At 37.9% G+C, this 25,476-nt stretch overlaps 4 protein-coding genes and 1 pseudogene across 4 annotated transcripts; 1 reads left to right on the forward strand and 4 right to left on the reverse strand.

The window, feature by feature from the left end:
- Window positions 1–8,880: 8,880 nt before the first annotated feature.
- LOC137730765 (NADH dehydrogenase [ubiquinone] 1 beta subcomplex subunit 7-like) lies at window positions 8,881–11,626 on the reverse strand. Its single transcript, XM_068469725.1, has 2 exons — window positions 11,166–11,626; window positions 8,881–9,108 (listed from the first exon to the last, which is right to left on the reverse strand). Exon 1 carries the CDS (start codon window positions 11,492–11,494, stop codon window positions 11,186–11,188), a length of 309 nt encoding a protein of 102 aa, XP_068325826.1. The 5' UTR covers window positions 11,495–11,626; the 3' UTR covers window positions 8,881–9,108; window positions 11,166–11,185.
- A 284-nt stretch (window positions 11,627–11,910) lies between these two features.
- On the forward strand, window positions 11,911–13,216 carry LOC137730766 (short-chain dehydrogenase reductase ATA1-like; annotated as a pseudogene).
- On the reverse strand, window positions 13,144–15,671 carry LOC137730764 (eukaryotic translation initiation factor 3 subunit I-like). The gene is made up of 7 exons (XM_068469723.1): window positions 15,144–15,671; window positions 14,925–15,052; window positions 14,692–14,811; window positions 14,506–14,595; window positions 14,058–14,144; window positions 13,882–13,961; window positions 13,144–13,415 (listed from the first exon to the last, which is right to left on the reverse strand). Exons 1-7 carry the CDS (start codon window positions 15,541–15,543, stop codon window positions 13,340–13,342), a joined length of 981 nt encoding a protein of 326 aa, XP_068325824.1. The 5' UTR covers window positions 15,544–15,671; the 3' UTR covers window positions 13,144–13,339.
- A 489-nt stretch (window positions 15,672–16,160) lies between these two features.
- Window positions 16,161–19,322, reverse strand: LOC137730767 (protein NRT1/ PTR FAMILY 8.3-like). Its single transcript, XM_068469726.1, has 5 exons — window positions 19,248–19,322; window positions 18,181–18,286; window positions 17,872–18,089; window positions 17,227–17,780; window positions 16,161–17,124 (listed from the first exon to the last, which is right to left on the reverse strand). Exons 1-5 carry the CDS (start codon window positions 19,293–19,295, stop codon window positions 16,293–16,295), a joined length of 1,758 nt encoding a protein of 585 aa, XP_068325827.1. The 5' UTR covers window positions 19,296–19,322; the 3' UTR covers window positions 16,161–16,292.
- A 975-nt stretch (window positions 19,323–20,297) lies between these two features.
- LOC137730768 (protein NRT1/ PTR FAMILY 8.3-like) lies at window positions 20,298–23,577 on the reverse strand. Its single transcript, XM_068469727.1, has 5 exons — window positions 23,327–23,577; window positions 22,621–22,726; window positions 22,322–22,539; window positions 21,611–22,167; window positions 20,298–21,332 (listed from the first exon to the last, which is right to left on the reverse strand). The coding sequence occupies exons 1-5, from the start codon at window positions 23,378–23,380 to the stop codon at window positions 20,510–20,512; spliced, it is 1,758 nt and encodes a 585-aa protein (XP_068325828.1). The 5' UTR covers window positions 23,381–23,577; the 3' UTR covers window positions 20,298–20,509.
- Between the last annotated feature and the right edge of the window lie 1,899 nt (window positions 23,578–25,476).

The raw sequence follows: 25,476 nt of genomic DNA on the forward strand, positions 1-25,476 counted from the left end.
AACTAAAAAAACTAAAAAGAAAAAATTGAAAAGATGGGTTCGGTATGAAGCTAGCGATTTATATCAGGAAATGTTGCTACCATTCTAGCGACATTTCCTTTTGACAATCGGTAAAAAAATACTGATTGTATCCTTTTCTATTTCATTTATTTATTTGGAAGTAAGTTTACGATTTATTGAGCAAGAAATGTACATTTAGTAGACTATTTAAGTCGAAAACCAAAAAAATAAGTGAAAAATATAATAGGGAGGCCCAAAACATTGTTAAAATGGCATTCCACCCTTAAGAATATAACAAAAAGTATTACTATTTAAATATGTACAATAATAGATTTTGCATGAAAAAATATATTTTGAAGAATATGAGTTTGATAGTTTGTTGTTATGGTAACAGAACTAAAACAAACATACGCAAAAAACAAAAACTAAAAAGAAAAAATTGAAAAGATGGGTTCGGTATGAAGCTAGCGATTCATACCAGGAAATGTTGCTACCATTCTAGCGACATTTCCTTTTGACAATCGGTAAAAAAGTACTGATTGTATCATTTTCTATTTCATTTATTTATTTGGAAGCAAGTTTACGATTTATTGAGCAAGAAATGTACATTTAGTAGACTATTTAAGTCGAAAACCAAAAAAATAAGTGAAAAATATAATAGGGAGGCCCAAAACATTGTTAAAATGGCATTCCACCCTTAAGAATATAACAAAAAGTATTACTATAATCTTCAAACTTCATGGTGAGGTGAAGGTGAAAAATTAACAACGATGTATGTACGAAGTTGTAGAAATTGACTAAAAACCGTTTTTTGTCAAAATTGCAATATTTTTATTTTCGTGAAATATTTTCAATGACCATTAAGGAAAATTTTATAAGACATTTGGAAGCGGATTTACGATTTATTGAACAACATATGTATATTTAGTACAGTATTTATGTCGAAAACTAAAAAAATAAGTGAAAATTATAGTAGTGATGCCGAAAACATTGTTGAAACATGGTTCCACCCTCAAGAATATTAACGGAAAGTATTAATTTAATTTTCAAATTTCACGGTAGGGTGAAGGTGAAAATAAATAGTTTGAACGGCGATTTATATACGAATTTGTAAAAATCGACTAAAAACCGTCAGTGTTAACCCACGTTTTTTGTCAAAAATGCAAATTTTTTATTTTAGCGAAATATTTTTTGTGAGCATTAAACAAAATTTATAAGGTATTTGTGTGACAGCCCGTCCCGAATTACTTGTACCGTAGGTGTGAAAAGATGATTTTGCCCCTAGACGTTAATTGACGTTGTAAAGTGTTGTTTGTTTTGTTTTGGTTGGTGGGCGGATTTCTTCCATTCCTTTGCAAGTGTACGGACAAACTTCGAAGCCAACTTTCCACGCACGGATCGAAGGTTTGAAGGTTGGTTTTGGACTCATAGCAAGCCCAAGAACTCATCCATACCAATTTTAGGACGTGAGACCTTCAAAAACCCGAGAACCCAGTTTTCATGCATTGTTTATGTACTCGTGATTGCAGAGGTTGCATCGAGTTTTGAGGTCGTATAGAGCTTTAAAACTTTCTCACGAAGCTCGGGGAACAAGTTTGAAGGATTTTGGATGTCGGGATAGCGAGTTCTAAGGTTGGCCGGATTTTCTGGAATTTCTCTGGTGAGTTTCCATTGGTTTTAGGTCCCCAAAGTGTTTCCGGCGACACAGACGGCGGTCGGTGGCAGCTTCGGCGATGATCACCGGAGAAGATGAAGAATATTCTGTCAACTCTGACGGAATATTCCTAACGGCAGTTAACGGTGTCAGGTTAGTTTTAACGGTATATTCCATTCTTGGACAGAATATTCCCTAACGCCGTTAGGGTCTCCGTCAGTGTGCCTGGCACGTGCTCGCGCATGGCCGGTGTGTGGGAGGTTGGAAAATTATTTTAAAAGTATGGGGATATTCGTGAGGTTGAGTAGATCATGTTGGTATATTCAAACACCCTAATTGAGCAATGTATGAGAAATTATTACCTAAGGTTGGTTATGAACGTTAAATTGATGGTTTTATAGTTGTTTCGCATATAGGTGAGGACTATCCGGACGACAAGCACAACCACGCGAGGCTCGAGGCTTACGATCCTTCTACATATCAGTTTTGGGTAGCAAGGACGTGGGTGGCAAACGAGACATCGAGGCAGTTCTGACAGGGCACCCTCCATGTAGGATTTTCTAGTTATCACTTGTGTAGTGTTTGTTTATTCTGGACTGCACCTAGGATACTTGAACTTCTACTTTGCCTTTTTCCTTCCATGTTTGTCACTATCACTCACTGATCTTTTTATTGTAATTATTTTGTTGACTTTATTTCCTCGTATTTTCACTCTTTTACTTCCGCATTGCGCACTTGGCTATGTCACCCTCACGTGACGGCTAGCACGCCCCAAATTTTTGGAACAGGGTGTGTCAATTTGGAAGTTGATTTACGATTTATTGAGCAACAAATGTATATTTGGTAGACTATTTAAATCGAATATATATATATATATATATATATATAGTAGTGAGGTCCAAAACATTGTTAAAATTTGGGAAAAAAAAAACATTGTTAAAATTGCGTTCCACCCACTAGAACATAACGATATAGTAGTGAGGTCCAAAACATTGTTAAAATTTGGGAAAAAAAAAACATTGTTAAAATTGCGTTCCACCCACTAGAACATAACGTAAAGTATTACTATAATTTTCAAACTTCACGGTGAAGTGAAGGTAAAATTAAATAGTTTGTATGACTATTTATGTACGAATTTGTAAAAACTGACTAATACCAACCAGTGTTTACCCACGTTTTTTGTTAAAAATGCAAATTTTTTATTTTCTCTAAATATTTTCTATGAGCATTAAGGAAAATTTTATAAGGTATTTGGAAGCAGATTTACGATTTATTAAGCAACAAATGTATATTTAGTAGAATATTTAAGTCAAAAACATAAAAAATAAGTGAAAAATATAGTTGTGATGCTCAAAACATTGTTAAAATAAGGTTCTACCTTCAAGAATGTTAACAGAAAGTATTACTTTAATTTTCCTTTTAATCTAACTACTGCAGCATTTACAATTTGCTGCCATGCCAAGTTTTTTATTTATTGTCAACGCGTTTGTCCATGCATTTAGGACTTTCGGAATAAGCATAAACCGCCACGGCAACATTGTGTGTTCATAATTATTGTCACGTATTAATTTATCTGTACATAAAATTATATAATTACCATAAAACAACACATAGACATCTAACCACTGTGAAAGTTGCCATTGTGCGAACCCATCATTAGTGTTAATTGACATGGAAACAGTGGCGGAGCTGATATGCGGTATTGCTGCCCACTGCAACAATTATACTCTTACTCTATAACTATTTAATTATGTTTTACTATTAGACTAGCATTAGCTAGTATTTTTTCTCCCTGCGGTTTGATTTCTTCCTTTTTTTTTCTGTTTGTTTTTAGTTGTAATCTCTCTCTAGTTTTGTCAAGAAGACTGTTCAGTTTTCAGTTGTAGTCGCTCTCTTGTTCTGTGAAAAAAAGCCTTCAATGTGTGGTTGTGGTAACTCTCGCAATTTGTCAAGGAGAGCTTTCGTGGTTTTGGCCATGGTATTGGCTTTTCAAATCTTGAAATCTAAACCAGCGCTTATTTGTCAACGTTGCAAAATTATAAGAGATTGGTGCTGTCTTTTTCTCGTGGGCCTCTACCATAGTTCTCGGACTTGCAATTTTGTAGTCCTCGTAACTAGAGTTTAGGATTAAGGGTCCTCCACGATTGAAAAATCATAGTGTATTTTTGATGTATTTGTAATTTTAGGGCTTTGATATTCTTTTAACATGTGTAATCTTTTAAGTTGTTCTAAGAAACACCTTTAACATGTTTATCGTATATACATTTTTTGACCATTTATAATGTTCGCTAAAAAAATTCATGTTTTACTCTTAGAGAACAAATACAGACAAATGTATTGAGTGATAATACTCGAGCCAATCGGCCCAGCTTTCACGGTCTAGGGAATGAAGAATGACTGAAGAAAATATGGTTGCCCACCATCTTGACTTTTCACTCTATATATAAAGTAAAGGTATGGAATTGCTAAGTATAAAGTTTAAATGATAGCGTTCTCAGACTTAATCATTTTGTATTTTTCTTAAAATATCATTATACCCGGAAAATGATTATACACTATGTTACGATATTAGATCCTTCAACATTTTATGTCAACAGAGAATTTTAGACAAGTGCAATCATGGTTGTTCTGAACTAACACTCAAAGAAATATTTTGGACAATATATCGAAACGTGTTATATATAAATATAGTTTTAAACCAAATTTGGATGTGAACGAAATATATCGAAAGAAACCATGGTCTAACTTGTTTTACGTTTACCTATGTTTTCTTTCTTTCTTTCTTTCTTTCCAAACGCTAAGTTCGTGCTTGTTAAGCATGGAAGTCAAAGATAGCCGCAATCAAAAGTCATACATATATACCGACCATGAAATACGATAAAGAATAAACCGGCCGGTATCCATGGAATGGAAGGGAATGGAACTGAAAGTTCAAGTAAGTTGAAATCGTCCGATTAAATTTGTATACTAATAATATTTAATCATAAAATATCTGGGCGTGTCATTCTTCTGGGGAATATGTGATGATGAGATAAATTAGTTGGACCCACATCGGTGACCATAACAAAGGCAAAGTCGTGGAGATCATGGGTTGCAATTCCTTCCTTCTGGTCATCCATGCAAGCTAGGTTTCAGCTGGTGGCAACTACGGAGGTCAATGTATTAGGTTATAACTTTGACAATTTCTTACCCCGAAAAAGCAAAAGAGTATTTTCCTTTGATTGGGGGGATAATTTGCTAACTTTAAGATCACTAAAGTTGCTTCAATCTCACTGTCAAATGTATTGACTATTAATCAACACCAAACCATGTAATTTTTCTAAAAGAAAAAGATGGCTAACTATATAATAGTTCAACATTAAAATATATATCTATATATGTTAACCTACATATAAACTACAAATAATTTCAAACCTCTCGAAAGAGACATTAGAATCAAGGCATGTACATCATCTCTGAGCATCTTTCTAGCCTTTATCTGTTCCACCTACTTCTGGTCCAGGGCATTCTTTGATTGATTAAGCATGTCTTATATGAAATTAGTCCAAATCAAAATGGCTAATTGTTTGCCAAACACTAGGAACTTTTAAATTAATTGTTATATTTTTTTATCAAGCGTTTGTCATTTTACACAGTGTGATTACTAGTACAATTTCAGGCCAACATTTGTCGAGTACTGTTGACAACCTGGTGCCCAGCAGGCATTACACCAAAGTATCAAACACTTGATAGACACAAAAGAAACTCATATCAAACATTTAGAGAGTTCTAGTACGACATTCACATATATATATTTATCGTGATCCTAAGACCACCTTGGTCACAATATGCATCTGCCCTTGTTTATGTGTGTGTGTGTGTGTGTGTATATATATATATATATATATATATATATATATGTTCTCTACTATGTTCTAGCTATCAAATCAAATGATGATGCACAGACAGCAAATAAGAGACAAAACAAAGTTTGAAAACAATTTCGAAATCTCATAGACTTTGATTAATTAATTAATGTGAGGTGCATTTTTAACTTAATTTATGTAATGTATATTTTTACACTAAAAAAAGCATGCACAAGTAAAATATAAAAAGCCTGCCGTCATTATCCTATTTCACTTTATCATCTTCGTGTGAAGAATTAAGGGAATGAACGAGGAATGAAAATATTATCTTTTTTTGGGTCAATGATTAATATTATTACTAGTGTGTTGTAGATATTGATTATTAATTTTTTATTCTGCCGATCTGGACTCTGGAAAATGAAGAATGATTGAAGAGAAAGGGTTCCCATCCGATCCCCACCATATTTTGACTTTGCAAGCTCAACTGCTCAAGGCATCGAATTAGGTGAAAAGTTTGAATTATTGTGCTGTTTTAATTTTTATTGATAAACTTTTACTTTGTGTGTGTACCCTTTTGGCTATATGGCTAGTGGTCCAGTCGACCAGATCTCCAGACGTTACGAATGATTTCTGAAAATCAAAGGACAGTAGAACCAAAGCTTCTAGATTATTTGTTTTGTGTTAGGGTTTTTGGCCTCATATATTTCACGAACAGAGTCGCATTTTAATAAAACGCAACGCAAAGATGGAACCTCACAAGGTCTCAATTTTTATTACCGAAACCAATTCGTAAAACTATAAAAAATGATGAAAATTTTATCATGTGTCAAGCAATCGGTATTTCATTAGTTCATAGAAGTACAAAACATCAAAAGATGTTGAGAAAAAGAAAACATGTTGATACAAATTTTGATGAAGTCATTACAAAACATCAAAAGATGTCTGGAAATAAAGAGAAACAAAATTATGATTTGTTTGTTCCTGAAAATATTTCATCGCCTAGACGTCTAGAGAATGATGAATTCTAATTTGTTTAAATTCTAAGAATAGACATAAAAATTGTTTGTTTTGAGTTTTGACATAAGATATTTTTGAAAAGTTATGGATGAAGAGATTTTTTAATGTATTCGAAACATAGAGCGGTATGTCATATGTTATTATACAAGTATAAAGAAGTTTTTTTATCCAAGTATCTCTCCACTTGTACAATGAAATATAACGTATATGTCTGTGTTCCGGACACACTGATACATCTTTCTTCCTTGTGGACTTTTGAATTGGTTGACATTTGCATGGCTGTATGCCCGAGACTATTATTATTCCCTTCGATGTTACTTACTACATTATATTTTCTTTGTTAAAAGGGGAGTTTGAAATTTGTGGTACATTTGTGGGTATAACCGTCGGCGTCTCAGTTCTCTGTACATATCTTCTTTGTGGATTTTTGTAGGTTACCTCTTCAAATTGAGTACCTGCAATAACATAGTCGTATATGTATTCGTAAGTTGGCACCGGCCCATCTGTACGTTATGAACATAAGGAAGACAGAGAAACCCTTGATTTAATTAGGTTCACCCGTTCAGAGAAATGAGATTGGAGCAATGTGAGGTTATTTGCTGCTATCATTTTTCATTCTACGTCATATGATAAGTGAAAAAATCGAACGACAACCTTGATCCTAGATAAAACAAAATACAAAAATTACAAAATAAATGAACAGATAGAGCCTACGGCACAACATGCAGAACAGTCTACATGCAAATTAGCTTCCGAGGTCGAGCAATCACAATTTCACTATAGAAATTTGCAAATGAATGGTGGACTAGGCCACTTGATCATTTAGGTTGTTTGTTCAGCATTGATGAGATCTATAGCATCGATATGTTAAGTTGTGTAAAACTCTTTTTAGAACGGGAGAAGAACGACACGAACCAAACAAGCAAACCATCTTAAGTAAAAAAAGGGACCGAATCTCTTCCGCCGTATGGATCATGAACTCAAATTAGACACCTAAACTGAAACTTACAATGACACACTTACCAAATTGTTCTTTGATCCATTCGAACATCTACTCTACATCATAGATCCATATGTGAGTCAAAATTCAAATATAGCAGCTACACATATCGTAGTATATGAATGCATGTGCGTACAAACAGCTAGATCGATGAGAAGACTAAACTGTCTTGCCAACAACTTTTGGAATAAGATCTCCATTCCTTTATATCATAATTTTGCTTTGTTGGTTGGATTTACCTTTGATCCTTCTCTCTCTCTCTCTCTCTCTCTCTCTCTATATATATATATTTATTTATTTATTTATATATTATATGTGCATGGTCAGAGTCTAGGGAATATGTGATGAATAAAGAAGTTGGGCCCACGGGATATTGGAATTAGGTGGTTGAATTTTGAATGTTACAAATGAAACCGCAAATTGATCGCAATTTGCTTTTACTAAACATGCGATTGGCTGTTTCCAAGACCTAGAACTATCCTCTCATGCACGTAAGCTGCCATGCAAGGGACATCATCGCTCATCAATAGCTGACACGTTCAAAATGCTTCACTTCCACGCCATCTGTGAATGTCGTCATGGATTTTATACACACTTTGCAATCAATTTCCAATTTGGATCATTATTATTTATTCTCTCAATTCTACCAAAGTCCAAATAAACCTGCGATATCTAAGGGCCGTTTCCTAACTTTAAAAAAAAATTAATAATGTTAAAAGAGACTCTATCATAAAGATAATACTAGGAAGACTAAATTTTTTAAATCAAATGATATGATCATACTTATACGTTGATTAATGTGTTTAATTTTTATTGATGATATATCATTTGGTTTACAAATTTGATTTGAAATTTTGATCTCCCTCACATGACCCCTCTCAAAATAAGACTTTTTTAGGGACTCTATGTCACCTCACAGTTTAACGTGAATTATCATACCAACATGCCAAAAACATGAAATGGCAGTGAGTCTAGGAGAGTCCCAGTTTTGAGAGTCTATTTAGCATTTCTCTTAAAACGAAAAACTACCATTTTGAGTTTCAAAGTTTTGCCTTTCAATTTAAAAAAATAATAATAAACAAAAACTAAAAACAAAATATTTATCAAATAGAGCGGAAAAGAAGTGTTGAACTCAAGATGCAAGGGGTTGTAAGGCCGAAACCTATCTCCTCTATAGTGGAGGGCTTTCCAAAGGTTCAATGAGGCCAGCCCAATTGAATCCCAGTTAAGCACAGGCTTCCCAAGACTTCCTCGGTATCCAGTATAACTGAATTTGATCCAAAGTTGAAGTGAATGTGCGCCAAAAAAGCTAAAAAAAAAGGTTGAAGCGTAGACTTTTACCATCTATTTGATACCCGATCCAATACAGTAAACGAGCAAGAACATGCAATTACCGTTTCGGAAAATCAGAATACAAATGTCAAGCAATGCGGGACTAAATTTATTTGAATACTATGAAACTGGTTGCACAACTGAGAAAGCGAAAGGACCGAGTCTATAACATTTGTCTCAGTACAAAAGAGTCCCGAGAAATTTCTCATCAGTTGCGGTAAAAAGCATCAAAACATCCACACCTCACAAATTTATGCTTCCTGCAAAAAATTTAGCCAGAGTAAGTAGGCAGAACCAGTAAATTGAACTAACGAAAGTAAGACTGAAAAATAAGGCTTCTGGCCATGTGATCATCGGTTACTGAAAGCAGCAACAGAAACTGGGGGTAAGTGTATTGTTTGAGGGTCTTTTACTCTCGACTTTCAATTGTGATCGGGTTACGAGTGTGTGCATAATTGCATATTTGAGTGCACAAATGTATGTACTTAGAAATGATAATACATTCATAAACTACTTTATCAGAAACTTTTCCATGAGAACTTTCTGTTTCTTTTATACAAAAAAGGAAAGATTGAAATGTATCAAGGCGACACGTTTTTATTTGGCTGAATGAATCAAAATGATGAGATTTTGAAATTTTTGGTTTCCCAGTTTGGGTGCATAAATATTAGTCAAGATACTTGTTCTATACTTCGCTGGAAAAACAGAGAGAAGAGGGAATGTATGATGCAGGATATACATGAATGTGGGCTGCCAGATATATATATGCCAGAAAAATCTCTATTCCATGTCCAAATATGAGAACGAGCTAGATAGTTGACACGCCTTGACGTTGCTCATCTTCTCGCTTTCATTTGATCAGTAGTTTGAGTTGTGCTCCCCTTTAAAAATCCCACCTAAATGGGATTTAGAATGACAAAGAAGCTTCTTGGAGTGCTAGTTAACTTGAAATGCCCCCACATTGTAGAACTATCAGAAATGACCTCACCCTATATTACCTCCAGCCCCAATCCTTAAACAGCCTGGCTATCAGCCCTTTCCTCTGAGGTAAAGGAAGGAAGGTGGCAAGGACAAAAAAGGGGGAGAAAATGAAAGGCGTTTTCTGGTTCCCCCTGAGACGCAGGGTGTGTGTGACGGCTCTGTTGTCTTGGGGTACAGAAGTTGTACATTCAAAAGTACAGGTTGTATCTCGGCGATTATAACTCAGTTGTTAGAGCATTGGGCTTTTAACCTAATGGTCGCACATTCAAGACCCGCTATATGTGACCAACCCAATGAACTTTCTAATAAATTAGTAAGTAATTCAAATTCCTAAGTCACTTGGGGATAGGATATGCTGATATGCTAATAAAACCAATTCTAGAGTCAAAATAATTGTAATATTATCCTTCTATTGAAATCTGCAAATATTGACCGACAAGCAGCCACACACTAACATGACACGAAGAAACTTGGGACTCTTGAATTTTCCATAACATGGCATTAAATTCACTAACCAACTAGAAGAATTTCACTGCTGAATGCTCCATTGTATAAATTACATTACCAGACAATAAGAAAATCAAAAGGACATCTCACACACAAATAAATCCCGCCGACCAGTTTATACGTATCCTCCCACACTTGTCTTCAATTGGCTTCTCTAAAAAGAAAATACAATTGTACATGTTCATGTGAAAACACAGCTTCTTCATGTTCAGGTCATATGTAAGCTTGCTATATGTTAGTACAAAGCAAGTGCACTATATACAGCCATCAAAAAACTGAACACCAACATAATTCACACTATACTACTAAGACTCCATAAAGGATCTAAAAGGAAAATCCACTAACTAGATAAAGATGCCGATTTCAAAGCCGATAATGTTTTTTTCATTCATTAGAGGGTGACCCAAATCCCAAATCCCAAATCCCAAATCATTGATTTTCATTAGACTGAGCTGACATTATCCCAAAAATTAACAGTTTTCAAAAGGACCACAATCCCATTTGAACATTGGTTAAATTCCCAAGCTGATACCAGCTGATGTTTAATCCCAAATTTCTACCCCTCCACCCAAATCTTTCTTCAAGCTTGAACCCATGAGTGAAGAAATCCTAAATACAAGACCCCATATTTCTCTTAGAAACTGCATTGAGCCCAATTCAACACAAACCCTAGGTTCCATAATCGCCCCGAAAAATTCCACAATAGCATCCCAAAAACACACAATACTGAGCAATTAACAGCAAACCCATTAATAAAAGAACCAAAAGTTGAAATTAAAATGCCAAAAACAAGAAATTGAAGAAGCAAAACAATGAAATAGTGAATTACCCAATAACGGATGGTGGGTTCTAAGCGTTGGCGGTGTTGGGAATGAGAGGAATCGGCTGCCCCTTCTTATTTCCCTGCTTCAACTTGGCCTCCTCCTCGCGGATCTTCTGCATCGCGAGCATCCTCTCCATGACGAGCTCGTACTCGCACTTCTCGTAGGTGTGGCGTTCGTTCTCGCACTTCCACGGGAGGTAGAACTCCGCCTGCCTGCACTTGTTCAGAGGGATCAGCAAGTGGACGCACTGGTCTCTGTAAGGAATCGGCACCCGATTCTCCACCATCTCCGCCTGCGTCGCTATCATCTTCTTCGACGTTCCCTCAGCTGCCATTGCTTTGAAATATTCAGCCCCTTTTGGTTCCGGGTGCGCTGTGATGGTGGTGGCTTCCGTGGTCCACGCCGGCTTTCGGTGTCGGAGTGTTCAAGGTCGTTTCAGAGTGCGGATTCGTATTGTAGTTACCATTATCCACCGTAACAAATACCTCTCGTTCTTGCTGGTTTCAGTTTTATTTTTTTGTTTTATATTTTTTTTTCAGTCAATGAAGAAAAATCGGGAAGTTTTCTGGTACATTGGGCTGAAGGTCACCAGGGACAATATTGGGCTGTGCGGCCCAGATGAAGCCCAATGGACAAAAAATACCCCTAATTGGATGGATTACTCGACAGAAGTACCGATGGGAGGAGCATCGGCCTTCCTTCAAGTTTGGGGAGGCTCATAACCAAAGTGAAAATTCAAACGGAAAAGTGAAACGGTTGTCCCAAAACGAAGAAAGAAAAATAAAAAAAAGTAGGCCACCGGACTCTTATGGGTTGGAACTAGTTGTAAGGAATGGAAAGTGTGCATGGATTGAATAATCAAAACTTGTAAGGAGCAATGCTCAACTTGCTTAGCTTCTACACCAATCTGAAGTTGCATTATATACCGTCAAAAACTCAATCCAATTGACTGAAAATATGGAGCCATCTATTCCGATGCACGATGAAGATGAGGCGCAGAGGCCGCCTTCAAAGAGGTTGGTTGTAAACTTTCGCCGAAACTCCTGGTGATTCTATGTTTATTTGTATATACGCGGTTTTTATGTGCTTTGGTTTGGTTAGGTTGGCGAACAAAGTTGCAGTCGTAACTGGGGGTGCACGAGGGATTGGAGCTGCCACAGCCAAGCTATTCGCTCAACACGGAGCGCACGTCGTTGTTGCTGATATACTCGACGAGTTGGGAGCTACACTGGCTGATTCTATTGACGGCCGCTACATACACTGTGATGTGTCAAAGGAAGCTGATGTTGAATCAGCTGTCGAGCTTGCACTCAAATGGAAAGGCCGACTTGACATCATGATCAACAATGCCGGTGTTCCCGGTCCCCCGGGGAGCATAACCAGCCTCGACATGAAGCAGGTGATGCACCTCCTCTCAGTCAACGTTCTCGGGGCTGTGCATGGAATCAAGTACGCTGCAGCGGCCATGATCAACGGTGGAAGAGGAGGGAGCATCATTTGCACATCGAGCTCGGCTGGTATCATGGGAGGCCTCGGAGGACATGCCTACACATTGTCAAAGGCGGCCATCAACGGATTGGCAAGAAGTGCCGCGTGCGAGCTGGGAGTGCATGGCATTCGCGTGAACAACATTTCCCCTCACGGGGTTCCTTCGGAGATGCTCGTCGATTCCTACAGATGGCATCTCGGGAAAATGGACATGACGGCAGAAGATGTAGGCAGAATTGTGGGAGAGAGGGGGAGCTTGTTGCGTGGTAGATGGGCGACCGTGGAGGATGTTGCAGAAGCTGCATTGTTCATGGCCAGCAAAGACGCCGGGTTTATAACCGGACATAATCTCGTTCTTGATGGGGGATATACTTCTGCTGTAAGTACCATGAGCTTCATCTACCAGAATAGTGATAAGGATACCGTGTAATTCGACGACGGATCATAAAATTACAAGTCAAATTCTAAATAAAAAGTTATTGGGACAACCAGAAGGATAAATGTGATTATATCACCTATAAATCTTCTACAAAACTGTTTTCCTTCCAACGACAAGCAGCAAACACAGAACATGGTTTGTTGAATCACAATCCCAGAACTACAAAAGTAAATGCTCAACGCGGCTAGTTTGGGAAGGGAGAAGTAGCCTTTCCCGAACCTCCAAGGCGAGAGTTAATATCAAGCTGCAGATCTAAATCTTGATGTTGAAGTAATCAGAATCAAAGTGATGTAGACGTACGTAACCATCCTCACCTCCGCTCGAGAAACTGTTAAAGAGAATAAACAAAAACCCAAAAATATTAAGATAACCTCAAAATCGCAAACATCAAATTCTTTTTTTTTGCAGGAAAATTATCTCAATTCATACAGGCTGATGATAAGTTAAAACACATCCATCATCAATTGATAACAAGGATACCATTATTACCAATTTACGTAAATAAGATGTGTAATGTTTATGCACGATTTCATCTTGATTTAAAACTAAATTAGATCTTCTAGCTAAACAAATAGTTCTTGTAAAAATATATCGCAAAGGGCATGAAAAATGGATCAATCAACATTAGCAAAATCAATATTGCACAGACAAAGGTAATAAGGAATTCCTAAACTATGTAGCAAAAACTATCTAATGGTAATCAAATCCAACTATAGTTAAGAAGAGTTTGTTCATTATGTATTCACAAATCATGAAACCAACAAAAGTAGTTAAAGAGTACGAACTAACTATACCTTTTTCCATCGGGATTAAACGCCAAAGCATTTATAGGTCCAAAATGTCCTTTAACACCTCCAATCTCTTCTTGAAGAATCTATGTATATGAAATTTTAAATAAAAAAATCACTTACTGAAGAGACAACAACCAAGAACCTTCATGCTACAAATAAAAAAAAGTAATATCGTTTACCTTGTCATAGAATTTGGCTTCAAATTTCCCAGAACGATGATCAGTTGTGGTGACCATTGATGCATCTTGACCACCACCAAGTACCACCTGGATAGCCAACAAGGAATTTTGTTTTCATAAAAATAATTCTTTTATAATGAACCAGGAAAATAGTGCATATATACCAGATACAAAGGAATACGCGTCTTTAGTACATATCATCATTCACCAAAGTTAAAACTAGCAATTAACACACAAAGTTACAAACTATTCAGTACGTGTATGTGAATGATAGAAAGCATTTAATCGTATTTCTACTAACTCCAATTTTATCTTAGTATGTCAGCAAATTATTGACTCAAAACAAGTTGGGATGCAAATGAGAGTTTTAGCAAATGAAATACCGAAAAGACAACATTTTGGAAACATGCAAGATAATGCAAACAAAATTGAGATTACAGTTACATACATGATCACAAAGAGGAGACATTGCAACGGCATTGACTGGACGCTCTGTCACGTAGGTCTTGATAAGAGTCAACGTTCTAGTATCCCACAGCTAAAACATATGCAACACAAAACACAAAACACAGTAAAAATACGAAACCTATATACAACTCTGTTAACAAAGTAGGAAGATTATCAGATGCATTACCTTGGCAGATTTATCTAGCGAACCGGTGAGGAAATGGGAACCATCTACAGATTTTGCAAGTGAAGTTATGGTCTTTTTGTGACCCACTTCCGGATCATTCTCCTTAAGTAGCTTACCAGTCTGCAAGTTAATCGAAAACACTTAGAGCCAATCAAATTAAAGAAAAAGCTTTCAGATTTCCAATGCAAGTATTGAATAACGTCACGGCAAGCCAATGTACAATGTACACTCACCTCAGAATCCCAAATGCGAATAACTGCGTCTTCTCCAGCGCTTATGATGGTTCTGTTCAGAGGGCCCCAAACAGCTCTGTTTATTCTTCCCTGAGGTCCCTTGAGTATCAGAGCCGATTCCCCAACCTCTGAAAATTCGAATCCGCCGATTATTCCACATCCAATTTTAGATAAACCCAAAAGCAATACAAAAGGAGTGGGAAAATCAAAGAAGCTTACGATCTTCGGGGTCACTGGCGATGCGCTTGACGTGAATCGCCGACGTAACGTCCATGAAGGGGTCGGTGGTGATGACGGCGAGTTTATCGCCGACGGAGAAGTCGACAGCCCTCGCCGGCGAGTCAAAATTGAAGGTGAAGAGCTGCTGACCGGTCTGAACGTTCCAGAGCTTGGCGGTCTGATCGGCGCTGCCGGTAATGAGGCGGGCGGAGTCTCTAGACACATCGCAGCACCAGACGGCGCCGTTGTGTCCGCGGTAGGTACCGAGGCGCTCGCCGTTGTCGGCGAACCAGACGGTGGGGTTGTGGTCCTTGGCGCAGGAGAAGAGGAGGTCGCCGTCCCTGTTGTATTTGAGGAAAGTCAAGGGCCTCTCGTGCCCCTTCATCAGGATCGGCCTCATCGTCGGAGTCGGAGAAGGAAGGAATCGGTGGAGAATTAGGGTTTCGAAGGAGTAAGGATGGCGAAGGCAGATAGGCGGATTCAGATGAGAGTTTTGGAAGGAGGTGGAAGAATGGTTTAGGTTAAGCCAATTCGGGTTGAGTTAGTTAGACGGAGCGTGGGTCCATCGGATTTTGGGAATCAGAAATTTAGGCCCAAGCTTGGCGTTACGAAATATACTTATATCAAATTGTATACAGATACCATTCTTACAAGAAATTAGACAAATCTAAAAATTTTAAGACGTTCATTTGTAATAAAGAGGACGGGCCTTAATGCAACGAAAATGTTACTCATGTGTGACCAAAGATCACGGGTTTGAGTCATAGAAACAGTCATTTTACAAAATAAGTATAAGATTGCGTACGATAAACCCGACCCTCGCAAACTGGAAAGTCTTGTAGGCTTGGAGTCGTCCTACGATTCTACAAATAAACCCTGAACTTTTAATCCAAATGGTCATGTAGTTTCAAATTTTTGTGATTTTTGGCAATACATGATTTTTGAGGGAAGACCTCAAATATAAACAGTTTGAATTGATAAAATACATTATGAACTGATCACCACATAAACGTGTGAAAAAAAAAAGTAGTATCACGGATCCATTCCCATATAATTGTGGAAATAACAGCATCTTGGAAACATGTTTCACATCAGAATTCAATCTATGTATACCAATTGGAAAACAATGCCTTGTCGAAGAAGAATATCTTAGGCAGCAGCAGAAGCCTTCTTCTCTATGTACTTTCGGGAAAACACCATGTACACCACCAAATTTAAGAAGCTGAGTCCAGCTAGAAGCCAGTAGAAGTAATCGAGATGGCCCTCGTTCAAGTTATCCGGAATCCATCCAGCCTTCCCGCCCTCGGTCGTGATGGCTGTTACCATCGTCAGAATCAATGAGCTGAGGTAATTTCCCAATGAATTCGTCAGCAGCGACAAGGCGCTGCACAAACTCCTCATCGCGTCTGGTGCTTGCTCGTAGTAGAACTCGTGTTGTCCAATGAACGTGAAGACCTCTGCGGCGCCTAACAAAAAGTACTGGGGAATTTGCCAAAGTATACTCAGTGGAACAGCAACCTTTTGGTGGACCAAACCGAGCTCCCTGGCAAGCTGCAATCGCTTAATCTCTAACAATGCAGCGGCTGCCATGCATAGAATGGACACGAACAGCCCAATTCCCATCCGTTGCAGCTGCGAAAAGCCCCTCTCCTTGTGTGTATACCTTTTAGCGATTGGGGTGATTATGCTATCGTAGATGGGGACCCAGATAATGACACTTACGAAATCAAAAAATGAGAGAGAGGCCGCAGGAATGGTGACAGAACCCACGGTTCTATCCATTAGCTTCCCTTGTACCACAAATAGTGTTGACATTTGGGCAAACACAGCAGAAAACACAATTCCTGTGGCCCAGATAGGAAACATGCGGACCAAAATCTTCAGTTCCTCTACCTGTGTAACGGTACAGAGCCTCCACGGATTGGAGAAGTTGCCATATGCAATCTCGGTGTCTGTGATTAAAGTAGCTTTATCAAGGCACCTGCAGCAAAGACATGGTAGATTAAAAGTACTATGTACTCCAGAAGCAATGTTTCGTGAAATATGCAACCGAATCCTGGAAAATTAAAGAGAAGAGGACTACCTCAGTTCATTGCTGTGCTCCAGTTTACGGCTCCCTTCAATGGCAGAACATTTATCTTGTGTTTCATAGAGAACACTGTCCTCGAGCACCTTCACATTCTTTTTACGGAACGCTGCAACCAAAACCTGGAACATTCTTGTTAGAGGGCTTCCGCCTGGTTTCTGAAATCGATATAGAGGTGTGCCAATCAATAAACTTGCAATACAAACACCCATAAGCGCTGTGGGAATTCCAAATCCAATACCCCACCCAACATTTTCCTGAATCCACACCAGTAAACTGCTTGCTATAATAGCACCAATGTTTTGAGAAAAGTAAAACCAGTTGAAATACGACCCCTTCTTCACTCTTTCCTTGGGATCGGTATCATCAAACTGGTCTGCCCCAAATGGCCATATACAAGGTTTGATCCCACCTGTCCCTAACGCAATCAGATATAGTCCAGCAATCAGTACTGCATACTGTGCAGTCGTAGCTGTAGGGCATACGGAACCAACACATTCAGCAGGTTTAAGTGCTGGAACTGATGCTGAGAGAGTCAGAGTACACATTCCCTGCACGAAATCACAATCATTCAACAAGTGAGGAGAATCGATGCATGAACTTTTATGTTAAACAAAAAACGAAATCATTTCTAATATTTACAATTAAGTAGACTATAGTGAAACCGGCAATGGTCCAATATCTTCCCCAATAGGTATCAGCTAAGATTGCCCCGATGAGGGGTGTAATGTAGCAAGTTCCTTTCCAATTAGTGATACTCGTTGAAGCAACGACAGTTTCTTCGTGCAGTTTGTCAGTGAAATAGTTGACAAGATTGGTAGAAATCCCATAGAAGGCCAACCGTTCACAAAAGAACGTACCTGCATTGTATATATACACACACACTACAACTATTACGAAAAGAACAGATTATCGGACACATGAGAGCAGAGGTCAAGGACAGCATGTCACCAAGAATGAAGGAGCACGCTTTCCACTGTCCGGTATTATTTTTGAGAGCAGGGTTCCCCCTGGAGTCAACTGAACCATCTCCGGTGTAGAGGCCACCGCCTTCATTCTGGAGACAGAACATAAAACATCGTACAGATCATATAGAACAAAACATGATCTTAAACCAAAGGAAAAACAAAAGCGGGACAGAAAAAATGTAAGTGATGTAAACTGAGTATGTGTTATTACAATCCCAGCAGCGATAGGTATCATATAGAACAAAACATGATCGTAATCCGAAGTGAGTTTTTTTTTTTTTTTTGAAAGATTTGTTATTATTACGGGGACTATTATAATAATTCAGGAGGAGTTTCGAATCCGAAATGTATGAATCAAAATTCAGCGTCCACTAAGATATTGGACAACATACTGAAGTGAGTTAAGGGGGTGTATTCAATTAAAAATTTGAGAGATTTTTATGTTCCCTCGAAATCTCACGGGAAGAGATGAGATTTGTGAATACTATAAAATTTCTCAAATTCTCTCTAATTCCTCAACTTTTCCAAATTCTTTAAATTCAAATTCTAATTGAAAATACTTGAATGTTATAAACTTTGTTAAAATTATAATTGAATACACCAGATTTCTAAAAATTTTAATAACCTATCTTAAAATCCTAATTGAATACACATTAAATTTTAAAGAATCACTTAAAATCATGATTGAATATCCTTGATTCATTAAAATAATTAAAATCATTCAAAATCTCAATTGAATGCAGTCCCTAAATTTGAAGCAAGTCGAAGCTGACCCCTGGAGACTGCCTGGAAGACTTGGTACAATCACTCAGAAAGCAAAAGTCAACTCATTTGCTTCTAAATTTTTTATTTTTAGAAAAACCCAGATTAGTTATACAAATCTATGATTCAACAGCAACTATGGCACGAAAATGAAATCAGACCACTTCAAGATGCAGAAGAATGTACGGAAAGATTGGGGAAATAAAAAAGAAGTAAAAAACAAATCATTCTGATTATTTTGCAGTGCTAAGATTTAAGGAGCAGATGGAAGAGGTAGAAGATTTGAACCTGCAGAACATCTTCTAAGAGTGCTGTCTCTTCAGTCTCAGAAGCCATCTCTCTCTCTCTCTTATATATATATATATATATATATATATATATATATATATATATATATCTTTTATTTTTAAATGTTATTGATATTTTAAAAATTATATTTTACATTTTGTATTTTTTTTTTAATATAAAAAATTTGAAATGTAAAATAAAAATTTTAAAATGCTAATAATAATTTTATATATATCAGATTTCTGTTGTTTCAGAGAATCCAAAAGACGATTAGATAAAAAGAATCAACCTTTTATTGGTTCGTCGCGTGAGCAATAATTGATGAAAAGGTGACGTAATTGAAGGTCCCGTAGCCCCCGAGTCCATAGACTTCACTGTCATTCGTTTAATTTGCCGATGACACGCAACAATGGTTGGCCACACACACACCCCATCACCATCAAGATTCAACTTGAACATAGAGCGTCGGTTGTTGAACGCTTATTTTATCTTTTTTTATGCGGGTTATGATCGATAACGTAAGACTACACAGGCGAAAAGAAGATCGACATGACATATGTTTATGTTAGAAAATGCAATCATAAGACAGAGATTTAATGCAAAATGTTAAGGAAAATCTAAGAAAAACTTGAAAAGAGACTTTGGAAAGCTTGTTTTCATGTTTTTATTTATTTATCTTTTTTTTTTATCAAAAGATAAATTTGTTAAATTGGATTTTAGATTAATGAGCCGACAGGATTCGAACCCACGCCACGATGCAAGGACAACACTCCTCTTCACCACTACTGTAGTAGAGGGGGCCTCTTGTCAAGCGCAACCTTCTAAGGTTTATACAGTCAACCCACTTAGTAAGATAAAGTTTTGTTGTTATATTAGTTTATAACGAATGAGGCAAAAATGTTGTGCATCCAACTCCCACCAGAAAACTTCAACAGGGCTGCCCGGCCACATCATCTCTTGTGTAGGGTCTTGTACCAATCAAACAACCAAGGAGAAGAAACTCAGAAAGCACGAATGGTTTAAAAATTGCACAACTTAAGGAGAGAATCATTGCGAATAACACACATTTCTTTATAATCCCAAATGACTTTGTTTGAAGGAAAATGCAGAGCTTGTAGCTTCTGTTTACAAATTACTAGTAACAGGGTGATTTATACAAAGGGGTTCATCGTCATCAAATCAGAAAAGCATTACTAACACTTCTTCAGTTTCTTCCGTTTGCAGTTTTGAGGGTGTGCCGAAGGCGACACCTCGAGAAAGCCTTAAGAAGCCTTCTTCTTTTTGTACCTCTTGGCACAGACAACGTACACCAACATATTCAAGAGGCTGAGTCCGGCCAAGAGCCAGAAGAAATAATCCAGATGACCTCCGTTTAAGTTATCCGGTATCCATCCAGCCTTCCCATCCTTTGTTGAGAAGTACGTTACAATTGTTAGAATCAAGGAGCTCAGATAGTTCCCCAACGAAGTCGTCAGAAGCGACAATGCACTGCATAGACTCCGCATAGCATCTGGAGATTGGTCGTAGAAGAACTCAAGCTGCCCAATGAATGTGAATATCTCCGCAGCACCCAACAAGAAATACTGTGGTATTTGCCAAAGGATAGTCATCGGTACAGCTACCTCTTTGTCAACCAAATCAAGCTCCTTTGCAACATTCAACCGGTTAATCTCTACCACAGCAGCAGCCGACATGCATAGCACTGAAAGAAAGAGACCAATACCCATCCGTTGCAGCTCTGAGAAGCCCCTTTCTTTACCAGTAAATCTCCTAGCAATTGGGACAATAAACCTGTCATACACGGGGACCCAGAAAATAACACTAATGACGTCAAATGTTGAGAGGGAGGCTGGGGGAATGGTGAAAGCACCAATAGATGTGTCCATCATCGTCCCTTGCTCCACAAACATAGTCGACATTTGAGCATAAACAGCAGAAAAGACAATTCCAGTAGCCCAGATTGGAAACATGCGGATTAAAATTTTCAACTCCTCCACCTGTGTTACCGTACAAACCCTCCATGGATTGGAGAAGTCCCCAGTTGTGGTCTCAGTTTCTGATATCACAGCAGCTTTATCAAGACATCTGCAGCAAAAACAATGCTCAGAGTTTTAGGAACAATTGACATACTAAACTCTTACAGTGCTTTGGACCTCAATAAAATGCAATCAAACTTTTATGTGTAATACAACATGATGAAAAGCAAAGGAACAGATTGTACTAACATAGCACGAAAACAAAATTCCATTTTCTTTTGTATAGCAATTTGAAAATTCGTCATTTAAGTTTTCTGCGAAAATGTGTGATTATGTAAAATCCAAATAATTATTCCCAAGGAAATAACACAGTAAGAAGAAATTTACGTCAGTTCATCACTGTGCTCCAGCTTACGACTTCCTTTGATGGCAGAGACTTTATCTTGTGTTTCATAAAGGAGACTACTGTCTTTAGGGACGTCCAAATTCCACTTACGAAATGTTGCAACCAAAACCTGGCACATTCTTGTAACAGGGCTTCCCCCTGGTTTCTGAAATCTATATAGGGGTGTGCCTGAAAAGAAACTAAAAATAGCAATGCCCATAAACAATGTAGGTATACCAAATCCTAAACCCCACCCAGCATTGTCTTGAACCCAGACTATTAGAGAACTCGATATTAGAGCACCGATGTTGATAGAAAAGTAAAACCAGTTGAAGAAGGATCCCTTCTTTACTCTTTCCATTTTATCTGTATCATCAAACTGGTCCGCCCCGAAGGACGAAACACATGGCTTGATGCCACCAGTCCCCAGAGCAATCAGATAGAGTCCAAAGAAGAACACTCCATACTGTGCTGGAGAAGCGGAAGGACAAACCGAATCCACACATTGTGGAGGCTTCAATGCAGGAACTGCTGCAGAGAGCGTCAAAGTACCCATCCCCTACACCAAATAATAATTAGTAAACATATCAGCACATTTATATCTCTAACCCCAAATATGTATACATATACATATATGTGTGCATGTATATGAGATGAAATTCTATAAGCACCCAAAAAATGGGAAGAAAAAACAAAATTGAAATTGTATTTACAATGAAGTAAATGATGGAGAAAACAGCAATTGTCCAATATCTCCCCCAATAAGCATCTGCTAAGACAGCCCCGATCAGAGGTGTAAGATAGCAAGTGCCTGACCAAGTAGTAACATTCCTTGCCGCAGACACGTTTCCTTCGTGCAATTTGTGTGTAAGATAAGTAACCAGGTTAGTGGCAATCCCATAGTAGGCCAAACGTTCGCAACATTCGGTACCTGTAACATAGCATATGTATTATAATCACGTAAACATCTTTGATGCACAAGAGCTATGTATAGTGAAGAACAAAACATCACCTAGAATGAAGGGGCAAGCTCTCCAATTCCCAGTATTTTGTTTCAGAACAGGATTCCCCTTAATGTCAACTGAGCCATCTCCAGTGTACCGCCCGTCACCTTCTTTCTGCAGATGCAACAGAAACACATCATGTGAATAGTGTCACGCTGTTCGAAACCTCGTTTACGATTGCTTCCATAGGAAACACTTCTGTTCATAAGTGTGCTTTTATTAAAAACACACTGCCATCTTTATTAATTCAAGAGATTCGGTATGCGTTTCTCAGGTAAAGTCGTAAGTGCTTCTGGTGGGTCACCTACTATAAATGCTTCTTAAAAAGCACTTGGAGACGAACAAAAACAATCCCAAACCCACTAATGGCAACAGATGATCAGTATTCAAACGTGAACAGAAATCGCGGGATACCCATCTAACTTCAAATGATTAATTTTAATCATACACCAAAGTAAAATAGCTTCCCCAAAACACCAATTGACTAAAAGTCTAACCCACCTTCCCAATCGAATTTCAGTTTAATATTAAAAATTCAAAATCCCTAACAGCAGCTAATCAAAGAATCGATTTGTGCCCAAATTAACCCTATATTACTCACATCAAAGATCAAATTTTTGAGATCCAAACATCGAAATCAAACAAAAGATCACAACTTTCAGATAAAAAAGTCAAGAGAGAGAGAGAGAGAGAGAGAGAGAGAGAGAGAAGAACCTGAATAAGTCCATCTTCCAAAAGCGATCGCTCCTCCTCCTGAAGAGAACCCATCTCTCTCTCTCTCTCTCTCTGCACGATCTCTAATTCCGCCGCTCTGCTTCTTCTGCGAGTGCAATACAAATGGAAAATCTGTGTTCTGAAGGACAAAGAGGAACAGAGATATTATTATTTTCCGTCTTGGAAGTCGGAAGCGTGGATGGATAACACAAGTATAAGGTCAAATTATCGTGTTAAGTGTCGTAACGGAAGACAACCTTGGGGGAGTTGGGACTTGCAGACGTCAAATGGCCAGGTTGTTTTAACCGACAAGGATAAAGATTAAAGATTTTTTTTCTTCAACAACAATCTACTTACCCCCGGTTTCCGGGCTAACCAAGTGATGTCGTTTTCTTTACTCGACTTGGCCGTAAAATGCTTTTATCTTCGTCTCAACTGCTTGTGTGGTAAGTATTTCTTCGTAAGCGCATGTGTGATATTTTCAAATTCATTCAATTGATTAGTTTGAAATTGAGAGAATTGTGTGAGAAGTAAAAATAAATGTGTAAATAGTACTACTTTTCCATTATAAATAATAGCAAAAGTCACACTTGCATGAAATGAAATCCACTACAGATTTTTGTGTCTGGTGCTCTCGGACTGATAAATCTGGAGTGTTCAAGAGAAAGAAAGAGATCTTGATCATTCAAGTTTTTAAATTTTTGTGAAGTAAGTCAGTGAAATAGATTAATAGAGGCAATAGAATTGAAATTGAGAGGTCTGGATTCCTGATCCGTAGACTCCGAACACAAAGATCCAGAGTGAATCTCAATCCCAGCACGTGTGTGAGCAAAGAGGAGACAGAGCAATGGAACAAAATGTGGGATAAAGAGGGAGGTGGGAGGTAAGGTGGGATCATCTCTGTGAGGAAGAGGAAAAAACAGCAAACTTTGTGTTGTGTGATTTACTATATTACTCATAACTTTTAATTTGATTTTTTTTTATTATTTTTTTTAAGTTTTCTTGATACAGCTAGAATGGTATTTTCATCTATTTTTTTAGTTGACGAAGAGGCTTCTATTAAATAGTAGAGAAGAAGATATTGAAATTTGTATAAATACTTGTTCAATAGCTCATTTAGAAGTGTTTTTAAAATAATTAAAAACGCTTTTGGTAAAAATATTTTTAGAATCTTTACCTAAGAAAATCTTTTTGGAACCAATCTTTACAAAAAATGTAAGTGAACACTTAAAGTACTTTTGGAACCAAAAATATTTTCTCTAAAATCGTTTTTATGTCATTTTAAAAGAGCTCTTACAAATGAATGCTTTATCAAGAATCGCTGACACACCCCGACCGAGATCGGAGCGTGCTGGCCGTCACACAAAGGTGACGTAGCCATGTGCACGTGCGGAAGCTAATAAGTAGTAATATAAAAGTACGAATAATTAAAAACTAGCATACAAGTACTAGAATGAGTGCTAGTTAGTGCGATACAAATTCAGAGCAGGTCTATAGCAGTCCAAATAAAACAACAACAGTAGTACGCCCGAAGGCGACCCTACAATGGGGAGTGTCTGTCAGAACGCCGAAAAGCTCTCAAGGGAAACCACCGCAACGGCTAAGCAACTAGAACCTGGAGGGGCGCAAAACAAAAGCGTGAGTGGGCAAAAACAAAGCTCTTTGAAAACCATTTCATAAAATACATTCTAACCCCTCACCGTAAAACCTGTATACTTCCCAGGAAATAAACATATGTACGTATGTATAGATATGCCCAACATGCTCAAGGGTATGCCAATCATGCTCAAGATATGCCATGTCAAAACCTCGTAATGAAATGTATGTGCTCAGGTATGAATCATATCAATAACATAACATCTGGCAGCCGGAGTCACCTAACGTGACCTGTACGGCTGCATATAGAGCTCAATCTTAAACTCAACAACTGAACCTGCCCACGAGTCGGAACCACTCTAGGTGGTCTGTACGACAGGCCTGGGTGTAACACATATATACGCTCTAGTGCTACGATCACGTGAAGGCTGTGCGAATAATCGCGGGTCACCTACGAGTCGGAACCACCTAATGTGGTCTGTACGACAGGCCTATGCACCTAGCTTGGATCCAAGCTGAGCGTATGGTGCGGGAGGTGAACAACACGTGAAGGA

Source organism: Pyrus communis, chromosome 4 (genome assembly GCF_963583255.1).
Source record: "Pyrus communis chromosome 4, drPyrComm1.1, whole genome shotgun sequence".
Taxonomy (NCBI): Eukaryota; Viridiplantae; Streptophyta; class Magnoliopsida; order Rosales; family Rosaceae; genus Pyrus; species Pyrus communis.

Excerpts from the sequence above, each read along its gene's own strand:
- LOC137730765 (XM_068469725.1), bottom strand. The coding sequence starts at position 11,494 with ATGGCAGCTGAGGGAACGTCGAAGAAGATGATAGCGACGCAGGCGGAG.
- LOC137730767 (XM_068469726.1), bottom strand. The coding sequence starts at position 19,295 with ATGGCTTCTGAGACTGAAGAGACAGCACTCTTAGAAGATGTTCTGCAG. Across the intron at positions 18,287-19,247 it reads TCTTAGAAGATGTTCTGCAG|AATGAAGGCGGTGGCCTCTA; the intron begins GTTCAAATCTTC and ends TTCTGTCTCCAG. Across the intron at positions 17,125-17,226 it reads GAGCACAGCAATGAACTGAG|GTGCCTTGATAAAGCTACTT; the intron begins GTAGTCCTCTTC and ends TCTTTGCTGCAG.
- LOC137730768 (XM_068469727.1), bottom strand. The coding sequence starts at position 23,380 with ATGGGTTCTCTTCAGGAGGAGGAGCGATCGCTTTTGGAAGATGGACTT. Across the intron at positions 22,727-23,326 it reads TGGAAGATGGACTTATTCAG|AAAGAAGGTGACGGGCGGTA; the intron begins GTTCTTCTCTCT and ends TTGCATCTGCAG. Across the intron at positions 22,540-22,620 it reads AGCTTGCCCCTTCATTCTAG|GTACCGAATGTTGCGAACGT; the intron begins GTGATGTTTTGT and ends GCTATGTTACAG.
- LOC137730764 (XM_068469723.1), bottom strand. The coding sequence starts at position 15,543 with ATGAGGCCGATCCTGATGAAGGGGCACGAGAGGCCCTTGACTTTCCTC. Across the intron at positions 14,812-14,924 it reads TTCGCATTTGGGATTCTGAG|ACTGGTAAGCTACTTAAGGA; the intron begins GTGAGTGTACAT and ends ATTAACTTGCAG. Across the intron at positions 14,596-14,691 it reads CGCTAGATAAATCTGCCAAG|CTGTGGGATACTAGAACGTT; the intron begins GTAATGCATCTG and ends CATATGTTTTAG.